At 37.0% G+C, this 13,444-nt stretch overlaps 1 protein-coding gene across 1 annotated transcript; it reads right to left on the bottom strand.

Moving 5' to 3' along the window:
• Positions 1-512: 512 nt before the first annotated feature.
• On the bottom strand, positions 513-12,410 carry LOC113692558 (protein transport protein SEC24 A-like). The gene is made up of 14 exons (XM_027210979.2): positions 12,175-12,410; positions 7,884-9,041; positions 7,649-7,787; positions 6,711-6,901; positions 6,392-6,499; positions 6,089-6,292; positions 5,645-5,876; positions 4,983-5,132; positions 4,700-4,856; positions 4,048-4,175; positions 3,644-3,966; positions 3,368-3,553; positions 2,490-2,730; positions 513-1,161 (listed from the first exon to the last, which is right to left on the bottom strand). The coding sequence occupies exons 2-13, from the start codon at positions 8,982-8,984 to the stop codon at positions 2,497-2,499; spliced, it is 3,153 nt and encodes a 1,050-aa protein (XP_027066780.1). The 5' UTR covers positions 8,985-9,041; positions 12,175-12,410; the 3' UTR covers positions 513-1,161; positions 2,490-2,496.
• Between the last annotated feature and the right edge of the window lie 1,034 nt (positions 12,411-13,444).

Below are 13,444 nucleotides of genomic sequence, written 5' to 3'. Positions count from 1 at the left end.
CAGCCAAATTTTGACTAGAAAGGTAACAAGGAATCAAAAGTGAGTTTTTTTTGTTTGTTAAGCACTAAAATTTCTCATTTTGACTCTGAGGAATTAAAATTTCACATCACTAATACGCAACGTAATATGTGAATAACGATCGGTACAATTCTCTCATTAAAGGTTTGAAGGTGAGACGGCAATGGAAACAAAAGAAATCCAGCCATACAAACGAACTACTTGCAAGAATATTGACAGGGCCCGTATATCACATTCATGGGCCGATCGGTGGTTGATCGCAGACTGTTCCAGCTATCGACAGGAAAATAGAATGGGCAACATATTGCACTAAAATTTTGAATCCATTGCACTGGAAAATTGCTTCGCCCTTCAAAACCAAATCAAAACATGTATGCCCCATACCTTAGGCATCTGACCGATTTTCTTTTTTTTTTTTATTTCTTTCTAAATCATTTTCATTTTTTTCTTTTTATTCATAAAATAGCAAAAGGAAACTATTCTGTTAATGCCCATTCAACAAATAACTTCTCATTAACACTCGAAAAACAGTTTAGATAATCGAAACTGCAATGTCAGAACGGGATCACGCCCCTTCCAGGATGCAAAAGTGGCATATACAAAATCTGCATTGAGCAGCTACGATTAAATACAAAAAGAAAACCCAAAAAAAAAAGAATAATGTCCTCACAAACTAGCTGCCTTCTCCAGGCAAAAGAATGAGGAAAATCAACTAATGAACTACACCAGTTTATTATAAGAAAACTAAAAGGTCGCAAAAATTAATAAGGTCACATACAATAAGATTTTAGGCTGGAAGCCTGGTCTCATTTTCGCCAGCACTGTTCAAGGATAACCAAAAAGGGTTAATATCATGGTGTCATAACTATCTTCATTCCCCAGAAACATGAAAGAAATACTCCGCCAGAGAGATCTTCAAACTTTCAAGCAATGAGCCCATGCTAAAAGAAACGAAGAACACCTTGATAATGAACACAAGAAAAATACGCAAGTGAAGATACAGCTCTCATTGACACAACAAATTAGTTGGTATGAACTCGACGATCTAATACATGACAGGCAGCTGTTTTTTGCCCCAAGTAAAGAGATGGGCCTTAACCATCCCTGGATGTGTGGAAAACTCGTACAGATGAATAAGAGCCCCTGAGAAGATTGGATAATGCAGCAAATATCAACAAATGCACAAAAATAGCATAACGAATATGCAGCACCTACATGGTGAAATTAAAATAGGATCATTGAGACAAGTAACTATGTCAATCCCTGTGATGGAGAGGTTCAGTAACTTCCACTCGAATATTTATACCTCCAGGTAGAGGTGGCAATTTGTCCCAAGTCCCAATGGGTTATCCATGCCCATGGGGACTTTGGACGGAATGGGTACTAAAATTTGATATTGGATTTAAAATGGGACAAATCCCAATTGTACCCATTAATTGATGATAAATTTTGGAAAATACTTGGGTACCCATTGGGCTCAAAAAGCAAGGACTCCATTTGGATTAGCTGCTTTTTGGGGTATTTTTGAAATATTTTATTGTAGCAGTGTATATGAAAAATTTTTACTATAACATGTTTTTGAAATATTTGATATACTAATATGGATGGGATTTTTTTGAGTTATTGTATATTACTGTAACATTGTATTTGAAAAACTTATTTTTTGAAAAAATAGTCAATCCAAACGGAGTCTTAGATTCAAAAATTATCTTGAACAATTTTTATAGTTATACCAGCGAATATAATCTAGTAGTCTTCCTAGTCATTATCCACAAGAATTTCCAGTATTTCAGTTAGCTTAGACCTGTCATCCTTGGACAATGATGAGGATAAATATTCAACACCCTAAGTGCCTTGGCCATCTTGATATATGTTGAAATATGGCTGTATATTTATCTTTTTCTTTATTTGTTAATCCAATTTTTGATGGGAATCCTAAGTATAAAGCACTTGCATGTTTATTTAATAAAACTAAAAGAAATTTAATAAATCAAAAATATTAAAGTTATATAAAAAAATAAAAAATGAATTAAAGGAAAAAAAATGTAGAAAATAGATTTGGGTATTGGGCGAGATCAATCTAAACCCATCCTAAAGTGATCCCGGCCAAATTAGCCTCAAAACACATATGGGTAAGGTTGGACCCAAACCCATATGACTCGGTTCCATTTCAAACCCAAGCAAATCCCGCCCATCCCGTCTATTTTGCCACCTCTACCTCCAGGACACAACAACAGTTCGAAATGATATTCTTTACCCCATTTCACTTATTTCTTTTCAGGCAGCAGACAGAGGTCGGGTAAATAAGAAAGGTCATCCGTACTAGATCTACTAGCACTGAACACTCATCTTTAGTATTTTTATCTTTTCCAGAGATTCAAAATTTGTTAGGGTTGGGGGCAAAGCAAATAAAAATATCAATTTATCACCTGCATAACCGAATAGCCCAAGAACGTCCTTGAATAATTTACCTGTAAATTATGCATTTTGTTGAACTTGCCGATGCAATTGCAACAACCAATCAGCATAGCTATTTGTACCCCCGACCTGGTCCTCAACTAGATTAGCAAGCAGGTAGAGACCTTCTCTTGGTTGTTCACCTTGCCATACAAGGTGACAGGGTTGATAATATGATGGGTCACTTTCCCTGTACTTCTTAATTATCCTCATCAGCCTTCTTGACATTTCATTGTCTTGCTCAGTAAGGCAAACCTGGTTCTCACAAGACAAGAAGAACAGCAAATTCAGGGGGGATCAGAGCCATGAAAAAGGCACAAGCACTGAGAACACTTTGTAGCGCTTAAACACATTTTGAAAGTTAAATTGCAACAAACTGCAATTTGTTGGTGGTTGTGGCCTGAGATCCCAGTTTCCTACAGGCTACAACTTTGCCAGAAGTAAATGTTTGCTCGGACAACTATTCAACTTTACAGATCCTTTTGAAAGCTCTTAATTTATCTATTATCTTTTGGCTATTTGAATCACATGCTTTGCTTCATGTCCAAGAAAATTTTGGCTTAGAACAAATTGTCATTAATGTCAACAGCACACAGAAAACAAGTAACATCTGCACAGTTAAATTTCCACGATACTGATAAAAAACCTATTCCTTAGACATGGTAAACTTAGCAAACTTTTTATAGCTTAGAAACATAATCTTCTACTTAAACAAATAAAGATTATTGTAACTTCTAAACACCATATTGGCATCACCATACCCAAAAATCAAGGTGTATTAACTATCGTGATAACAATGAAAAATAAAAGAAAGAAAATGTGCTCTTAAATTTAGGACATGAAAGAAAAGAAAATCCTGGCTAAAAAAGAAATAAGAAGAGACAATACATACCCTTGAATAGTCTACAGCATAATCTTCACCAAGTACACTCCTAGCTATATCAGGTGATAGCACTCTGCCAAACCATAAAACAAATCTAAAACCATCATCATAAATATAAATTCCCCTTGAGTCTAGGCTCTCTGCAGAAAGTGGAAGTCTCTTCCAAATGTTCTCTGATTCATCAGCAAAAGATGCCTGAAAATAGGTTAAAAAAAATATGATACAAGGACCAAAACAATTAAAAACACTAATAGCAGGAGTTCACACTAAAATAGCACTGCTTACCTTCAAGAGATACTCATCTAGCCGAATCAGATTTGGATACAGAAGTTTCAACAATTTTTTAACTGGCAAAGCCATCATGGTATATCCAGCAGCGCAGCGTTCATCAAGCTGTGTGTCAGCGTATCCACCACGAAGAGGTGTTGATTTACACAATGCTAAACCATATAGAGCCAATAACTTCAAAGATTCAGGGTATATCATCCTGCCTCCCAACCGATGCTGGACAGCATGAAGGTTTCTATATTCTCTAAGGGCCTTGACAATCCTATTTTGAACAGAAGTTCGAGCGTCTTCCAATTTGTAGGACAATGACTTCTCAAATGCTGTAAAATAAGTTTTATACGAGGACCATCAAGAACAGACCTAAACAACAGGAGAAACCAAGAGGGAAGAGAACCAGTTACCAAGCCTCGAAAGCAAAGATACTACGGCACCAATATCAGCCACGCGATACAATTCTCCTACATCAGCAACAACTGGAGCTGCAGCATTGTGTACCCTGATACGCCTTTCTCCGGAAGATGATGTATACCTAAAAATGGTTAAGAAATACTAGACTGCCTTCAACAGTCATCAAATGCAAGCCGCCAAAGGTCGCAACCAAATAAACAAAATGAACTTCCACTATGACCTAGAAACCATGGAACAAGCAAGTTGATCATGACAGAATGCACAGAGATCCTTGACAAAATCAAGATGTAGAGACCTGAAGATGAACATGGAGGGGAAAAAAATCACTTTATAAAGAAAAAGGGACAGAGAAAATGGATACTCCAGCAAAAACCAGATTAATACAGGTTTCTTTAGAACAATGGGATTACAGCATATATATACTGCCTTTAGGATGGTTCTAAGATATGTGTCTGGGTGGTTGTTGTGTGTGTCTACATACATGCATATCTATACATAGATATACAGATATTATATATATAAATATATAAACACACAAAAACTATTTTGCTATCCATCACTCAATTCCAAATTCAAACATGACTAAGCTCATACACACAAGCCTGCAGAAGCACAGCAAAACTCATTTTCCAGGACAAAGGATACAATAAAGCAACTTGGAAATACACCGTATCTGTTGTCAGCAGTGTTTCTTCGAGGCATAACTGCATTGCATATGCTTTGTCACAGTCAAGAACTGGAAGTGCCATAAGATCAGTAGATCGCAGCATAAAGTTCCCATGGTAAGAAGTAAAACGCACACCTATAAATGAAAGTGAGATTAATTGCCAGTACCAATGAAGCAACCCATGCAAGAGTAGCCAGAAAAGCCAAACAGAAGTTGGAGAAATGATATTATATCACTTATCAAATAATGAGGACAACTGACCTCTCCCACATCGTATGCGCATAACAGCTTCCCATGCAGTCTCTCTTGTAAGATCTCTACCTAACTCGTGTCTTAGTTTATCTTTGTGAATAGAAGCAACAAAATTTGGATAGTAGTATACCTGTCCACCAGTATATTTTGCCAGAGTTCCTACAGCAGATCAGAAGAAAATGGATTGAAATCTTATTTAACAGAATATGGACTGAAATCTTACTAACAGTTATCACAACAATGATCAAACCTGTACCAAATGTTTGTAGTCCAAGATGCTAGAGAAATTATTGAATCAAACTATACTCACAAGTCCAGCAAAGAGAAAGTGGCAAAGCCATCAACGTGCACTGTATGCCAAAAATGCAATTGATAAAGGGTAAGGATCTATGCGCTCCATTTTTACTTAATCTACTCCCCTTCTTGTTTTTTATCATGTGAAAACATTAAAATATGCATGAGTGCATGGGCTCTAAAACCAAAAGTTCTCATACCACCTACAAATACAGATTTTTTGGGTCTTTTCACATAATAAAAACAGAAAGGTGAGTGTATGCAGCTATTAATGGACTGCACAGACCATTAGCCTTAATAAAGCATCGTCAAGTGATAAAATCAACTAAGAGATCTCTTACTACATTCATCCAGTAAAACTTAGAATAAAAGCATACCTAAGGTGGCTACGTCGGTATACTTATCGCTGAATGCATATATATTTACTGCTATCTGAAACTTCGAGAAATCAGCAGCCATCTGTTTATAAAATGGATCTTCTGGAACTCTTAATGTATACTCTTTCTCGGTCCCATAAACACGTGCATCATCTCCACGAAGCCTCAGGCGGCCAGCACCTAGCGATGGCAAGGTGTTTTGAAAAATCAACAATTTGCCACCAAGTTGACTCTGGCAATAGAAAGTAAAATTGTTTTATAACAACTGCATTTTTGACAAACAAATTTAAAAATATGAACCAACAATATCCAAAATGAACCACAAAGGCCCACATCGGAGTTCAGTAGATGCCATAGACTGAAATTCCATTACCAAATAGTGATTGACTAATAACATCGCATCACTGTAAAAGAATAAGGGAAAAAGAGGAAAGTATTTCACACCATAACCATGAAAGCCGCTTTAAGAGCCGGACCAAAAGCAGACTCCACATTCGTGTTCTCCTGAAACATGGAGGGCAAGCTATCGAGAAATGCATCAACAACAGTTCTTGACTCAGACAAGTTAACAAGAAGATCATCTGGCAAGGGTACAAATATATCATCCAGATCCGAGACCACCATCATCTGGGGCTGAGTCAAAGAAGACTGGGGCAAGGAAAAGGTTTAGAATTGATCAGCAGATTTGACCATCAGAAGGACGCATAACGAGTGACACAGAACAATGTACCCAAAAAAATCACTAACCTTTATATTATAAAAATGCACTGTGCTATCAAAAGTTATGAAGCCAATCTGTGTTCTGGGAAATCCAGGCAAGGTGTCCAAACAAGACTTAATAGTTTGTGCTACTACCTGCAAAATGACTTTGAATAATTGCACACCAATTCCAGTAAAAAATACAACACCTAAAGACACGTGTCAATGGAGGAAAAACTAAAGAAACAACAGATATGCAGAAAAGGGAAAGAAAAGCACAAAAAATTCAGAAACTAAAATAGCCACAAGCAAAATAGGATGCAACAAACAACAACATAATCTTGACATTCGGAGCTAAAAGTTATACCTCCAGCATTCCACTTCTCACAGCGCAGACTGAAACATCAATGAGAAAAAAGTACAGTGGCGGCATTGGTGGCCGGAGCATATATTCAGCAGGAGCAATAAATTCAACACTACCCTTGGTAAGCTCAGGCCGTTGATCCAAGTCAATTCTCCTACCACTAGCATCCAAGTGGGCATAATATTCGCCAGGGACTAGCAATGAAAAGTTGAAATAGATCAGCCCATCAGTCACAAAACTGAGAAAGATAAGTATATATTGATGATGTATTATTGCACACCAAAGAGGACCTGCATATTGTGAAATGAAAAGACCAGAAGGCAAACATCGAACATAATAGAGGATGTTCCATCCGCTTGTACAAACAAGAGAAGGAAACACATCAAGCACGTACTAACAAATGAAACAACGTGGGAAGAGACTAAAGAAGAATTTTAAATTGCCTTTGTTTTTGAAACAGAGATCCAAAGAAGTCAATCAGCACCTTGAATCACCAATCAAAGCATTGAGCGACTGAAGCAACGGGCAAATTATGCCCTAGATAACTGGACTAAGTGGCTCAATCCACATTACTCATGCCCAGCACAAAGGATCATAGGATGGAATCTCAATAGAAGTTGTAGATAACATTAAGCATATGACTATATACAGGCCATGAGATAGAATTTGTCACCTGTAATATACTAAAGCGATAGGTGACAGTTAGCACCAATGAAGGATGACAACAACAAAACTAAGTACATATACACAAAAAGCTAAAAAAACCAGACTTCCAACAACTCCACATGCAGAAGATAATTAATGAGATTCAATGTCACATGCATACCCAACCCTGAGAAACCTTCCCCAACCCAAATGGAAGAGGAAACAAAGAAAGCAGAACAAATTTCTTCAAAGACAGACAAGGTGTATATTCTTGTGACCGCAAGCAGAAATTTTACCATCATTAAGCAATGAACATAGGTTGCACCTCCACTTTCTTCCATGGTCAGTGAATGTGACATATGGATTAACATATGTACGACACCTTCTACAACGAATGATGCCAGTTGTCACAAAATTAACTATAGGAACTTCCTCCTGCAAGGAAAATAAATACTTGAGCAACTTAGTTTTAAAGATCAGCAAACTATATATTTTTCAAACAGCAACCCCCATGAGTGCAAAGATACTCACCCTTTCTGGAGCTTCTGCAAGAGGGCAAACAACCGCTCCTAGAGGCAAATGCCACCTTGAAGCCAAGGACTGAGAATTTGGAATCGCACATGTGCTCAACCGCAAATATCTAGAACTACAATTCATAGGATACATCTCGGCAAAAGATTTAGGCTCCACATCCCCATCCAATGGCCTTGGTAATGCTTTAGAATCAATTCCTGCATCCAATGATCCAGGAACAGACCCAAGAGAGAGGGAACTGAAGTCCTCCACCAAGCCTTGTGCAGTGCCTAGAGGTGGCAGAGAGGCTGGATGTTGCATGCGGTCCCGTGAATACATCCCTACTGGAGCTGTAGTTGGAGGAGACTGCACATAACCTCCTTGTTGACCAACATAAGGCCCTGATACTGCTGGCGGAGGTGTAACGGAACCACCTTGGTGAGGTGGAAAGGCAACAGAGTTCACAGGTGGAGCTTGTGGAACTATATTATACTGCTGACCAGGGTACCCAGAAAAAGCTGACTGCAAGGTACCTCTGGCAGCAGGAAACGGTGCCCTCATAGGTGGTGATGATGGCTGTAAGTTTGTGCTAGAAGCACCAAAAGGTGAATCCACAGATGATAGAGGAACATTCATACCTGGTTGAACAGTATTCATGCTTTGAGGCGGAGATCCAAAAGGAATAGTAGGAGGCTGTGGCCGCATTTGAAAGGAAACTGGAGTAGATGAGAAAGGGCCAGCGGGAGGTCTTACTGGTGGAGCAACTACTGGCCACTCCCCAGCTGAAGTCCGAAGAGAAGGCACTTGCACAGGTGAGGAAAATTGTGGGCCTGAGAGATGCTGAAAAGGTCCAGTCTGTGGCGGGCCATAGGATGGTGGAGGAGGTGGTCCTGCTGGATCATTAGATCTGCCCGGCTGTACAGACCTAAAACCAGAGGCCTCTGAGGAGGAAGGTGGGATCTGGGAAGAGGGAATAGGATTATAAGAGTGGAAAGAAGAGGCTTCTGCTCCAGCCACTGGGGTAGATGATGAAAATGGTGAAGCAGTTTGAGCAGCAAAGAATGGTGAGGTAGATGGTCTCTGAGAATAACTTGCACGGTTAGGATTTTCAGTTCCCATGTAATTTCAATTTAGTTTTGATATCCTGCTGCAATGCCTTTGGTTTGACAAGTTTACCTTCCATGAAATACAATACAGATATGTCACTTGCGATAAAATGATATATTACATGCAGATAGCATTCAAATGATTCTGAACACACCACAAGAAAGTGTAATAAATAGTGTCCACCCAAAAGTTCTACTGGTCCTAGTAATAGCTGAAGGTGGAGGAGGGTAGAACTGACCTCTGCTCTTAATCTATGAGAAAACTAAGAAATCCTCAGTTTAGAACATGAGAAGATCATTCTAAACTTGCCAATCTCCAGTTTAATTCGTTCAGTTCTTCCCAGCGAAGGGGTAGGGTAGGGAGGCAGGGGGCTAAAATTGCGTAGTGCGAAAATCCCACAAATCATATGAGTGTAATTAAGTTACAAAAAGAATGTCAGTTAATAAGAGTCAAAGAAACCGGTACGTACACTGACTCCAGTGGTACTACTGCAAATTCAGTAACTTGAATAAATTACAAGTGCACTTTTCAATCCAAACCAATTCAAAATACTAAGCAAACAACCTCTACTACTCAGATATGCTATCAAATACTGCATACAAATTACATTAGCCAAAAAAGAAAAAGATGAGATAGCCACCCCATTAATCCTCTGCTCAGATGGACAACCACTGCGAAGTTGTGTTGAAAAGAAGAGAGAAAATAACGGAAACAGTCCTCGCATTTTAAAAAAAGTTTTTCTTGGTCTCTCGCATTTACAAGGATGTTAAATTCTCCCTCACATGAGATGTACGAATGTACCAATTTCTAAAATCATCCTTTCCTATGGCCTTCTTATCTTAACTATTCCTTTTCAAGTTAGGAGACCTTTTTAGTTTATATCGTCTCATTTCCTTTAATATACTCATCTAAAATACTTTGAAAAAAATTAACCTTCAAATAAAAACTGTTACTTTATACCTATTACTACATTCTATTTTCTGCATGATTTAGTGTACATAATTTATTTTAAGTTAGTGGCCTTGCCATTAATGATACCACAAAAAAAAAATTTGAATGTAAAGGAGCTTAAAAAAATATTCATGTTAAATTTGAGGAACTTTTTCAAAGATTCTCCTTGTAGAAAAACAAATATATCATTGAGATAACATCCGCAGTGCAACATTTCATGTCCACAAATAGCCTCCCAAAGTATCTCAGAATAAAGCAGCATTAAATTTCTCACATTTTCTCATTGTTATGGTCCATACCATACACAACAATTTCTGAATGTAATTGGTACCATAAATTTGCCAAAAAACAAATAAAGGTTAAAGTCAAGGTGGGAATGAATTTAAAATCAAATCCACAAACAAGAAATCAATCACGAAAAAATGAATTTGCAACCTTTTTAAACACATGGTCAAACAATGCCAAAAGAATCAAATTACAAATTAGAAAAAACAAAGACTTTCTTTTAATTCTATTTCATATTCTTGAATTTCCGTAGTGATATGAACCATAATCATTTTCTTGATTATAGCATGCACAAGAACTATATACTTTCTTGAATTCCTAAGACAACACTATTTTGACCAGCAGTGAAACTAGGAAACTGTATTTTTTCAAATAATGGAACTACAAATTGAAGACAAGAATTGTAAACAAAGTTTATGAAGTAATGTTCAAATTTTAACACCTCTATCCTTTAGCAGTAGCCATTTGGCATTTCCCAGACCAAGTTTATCTGATTTTCTTATTTCTTACATGTCCAATTCATTTTCTTTTTGGATTAAATAAACAAGAAAATTTCCATGTAACCAAGAACTAAAATGAATTCTGCTTGATTCTAAATAAATGCAACTTTGGGACTGAGAACATAGGAAAAAAAATTACACCTGTTGATTTTGCATTTTAAGCTACACATGCTATGCATACAAAAGAAGAAAGATTGTATCCCTACAGATCCTCCTTTTTTAGGCAGATACTTGTCAATTTAAAGATTTCAAACCTTAGATGCCAAACTCAAATTGAAGAATTTATAAACAATGATTTGGCAATTTTAAGCTTTGGTAAAGCCACTAGATTGGGGAAATGCAAATCCTGTTTCCATCACTTGTGTATTTTCAGCTTAGCATATTTATATTCCACACAACAATCAGTTTCTTGGATTTCACACAATGCAGCAAATATCAATGAGTCAATTCCAGTCGTCTTATGATTCACGAGATTCCTCAACTTAGTTCACCTCCATTAAAATTTGAAAGTCAGATAAAAAAGTCACGGTAAAAACCAAAAAGGGGGTCAATAGATTAAAAATCCAGAGTGAACTTTGAAAGGTTAAAGCAGGAAAGACTTCTGATTTTATAAAGGTTTGAGCAGTTGTCACTAGAAACCAGTGAGACTTCTCATCTTCTTGAAGCCAGAGTCTTGAATTTGATTGTTATCAGTCTCAATTCATCAGGAGCCTCTTTCCTCTATCTCTAAAAGTTTATTTCTACGAACGGGGTAAGAAGCACAATTTTCATCCAACACTTAGCCAAGAACAATAGTCAGCCAGAACATCCATGGGAAATCTCCCTTGAATGTGTTTAGTAATTCATGCTATACTAGCTCCCAGCAATTTCAATGTCAAAAAGTTGTGTCTTAGACTGAAAAAAAAAATGCAGAATTGGTGGTCTAATAGTTGTAGATTCCAACACAAAGAATCATTGTCCTATTTCACCATGTTTGACTAAAATGCAGTAAAAGTTAAAAGATTGGACGATTAAAAGTGACTCAAAACTAAGAATGGCAAATTTAGTCACTAGCAGCTTACCAAATTTTCATTTTTACCTCCCCATGCCCGAGGTGTATAATCGAATTTCTAATCTTAACAAAATATCTTCTTCCAAGATCAAGCCTACCTTAAACGCAGATGAAGTTGAACTCAAACAATACAGATTAAGCAGGGAGCATACCACAATCTTATAACTTGAAAATCAGAAAAAAATCTGAGAAGCCGACATTTTTAACTAATAATGGACTAACATAATTATTAATTAATTAATCATCCAAGAGCTCTGAAAAGCGAACTACTACCAATTAACATATGATCGATCCACTGGAGCACTGATCCTACCATTCTCAGATGTTGCTGATCAACAATTGGGAAATAAAGTATTCTAATACGTTGCTTATCTAACAATTAGAAAACAAAATTGGTTGTAGAGTTTCTGAATACCTCATTAAACTTCACCAAAATACCACAGAATTTTTGCGGTGCTTGCCGACACGACTGTGGCCGGAACTTATGTAGCCCTTCGTCTTCCTGGTCTTCTTTTTGGCCTTTGTAGGACGGTGGGGGGAGGACGGCGGTGGGGGGACGGCAGAGGGACGGGTTTAAAGAGAGCAGCGAGCCTGTGGGAGTTTAGGATAGAAAAGAAAAGAAGGGAAAACTTAAGTTATGAGAGAAGAGAAGGGATTGTTATGTTGTTTGGGAGTTTTAAGAATTAGTGGAATGATTTTGGATATGAAAGTCATTAAATATTTATTCAAAACATTTTTAAGGATAAAATGGGTATTTTAAAAACTTTCATAAGTTTTCTCCAACTTTCTCTCCATTTCTCTTCAATTTGGAAGGAAAAATTTTGCATACTATTCATCCTCTTAAATCATTCCATTTCCCTTCTTTTCTTTCCTACTAAAAACTAACAAATGAAAGAAAAGCTAACTTTCTCTTCTTTCCCTTTCTTTTCTGTCCGAATCCTCCACTCCCAAACGAAGCCTGAAAGTAAAAATAAAGAGGGTGGCCGCCGGGGAGGAGCTTCTCCATATTTTTGGTAAATTTCACCAACTATTAACTCTTTATTTTTTGTTGGATAATTGGTAAAGTGCATATAAATTCACTAATAAACGAGGAAAATAACTTGGCACGTCCAATAATTTAGTTCACGATAAATAAATTAACACGATCAATATCTGTTTCCTCCTATAGGTGTCCCAATTGGAATCTAAATGGAAATATGGAATTGAATTAGAATAGAAAAAAGATTTGGACAGTAATAAAAAAAAAAGAAAAGAGATTTGGATATCAATTTTTTCTATTTTTATATTCAGTAATAAAACATAGAAATCAACTTGTGATTGGTCGAAAATCAAAATTAATTTGTGTTTAATCGATTTTGTCCATTGTCAGAAATTAATTTAATATCTAAAAATCACATCACATGATCTATCAGAATAGTTATGCATAGAGCTGTTAAGTTAATCGAGTAACTCGAAAGCTCGTTAGAGCTCGGCTCGTTAATTTTGGTTAACGAGTCGAGCTCGAGCTCGAAACATGCTCGTTTAGTTAACGAGCGAGTAAGTTCGGCTCGTTTGATACTCGAGTAGCTCGTTAGAACTCGTTAATGAAGGGCATATTTGTCATTTTAGAAATCAAAATTATAAAAATTAAAAATTATAGGTTTTTATTAAGGTTAATTTGCACGAGCTCGAGCTCGAACTCGTGA

The sequence above is a fragment of the Coffea arabica genome, chromosome 6c (assembly GCF_036785885.1).
Source record: "Coffea arabica cultivar ET-39 chromosome 6c, Coffea Arabica ET-39 HiFi, whole genome shotgun sequence".
Taxonomy (NCBI): Eukaryota; Viridiplantae; Streptophyta; class Magnoliopsida; order Gentianales; family Rubiaceae; genus Coffea; species Coffea arabica.
This window is presented reverse-complemented; position numbering and strand designations above follow the sequence as displayed.

Bases quoted from the DNA above. Each gene is read 5' to 3' on its own strand.
- LOC113692558 (XM_027210979.2), bottom strand. From the start codon at position 8,984: ATGGGAACTGAAAATCCTAACCGTGCAAGTTATTCTCAGAGACCATCT. The intron at 4,857-4,982 runs GTCAGTTGTCCT...TTTCATTTATAG, and splicing joins GCGCATACGATGTGGGAGAG to GTGTGCGTTTTACTTCTTAC. The intron at 3,554-3,643 runs GTAAGCAGTGCT...ACCTATTTTCAG, and splicing joins TAGATGAGTATCTCTTGAAG to GCATCTTTTGCTGATGAATC.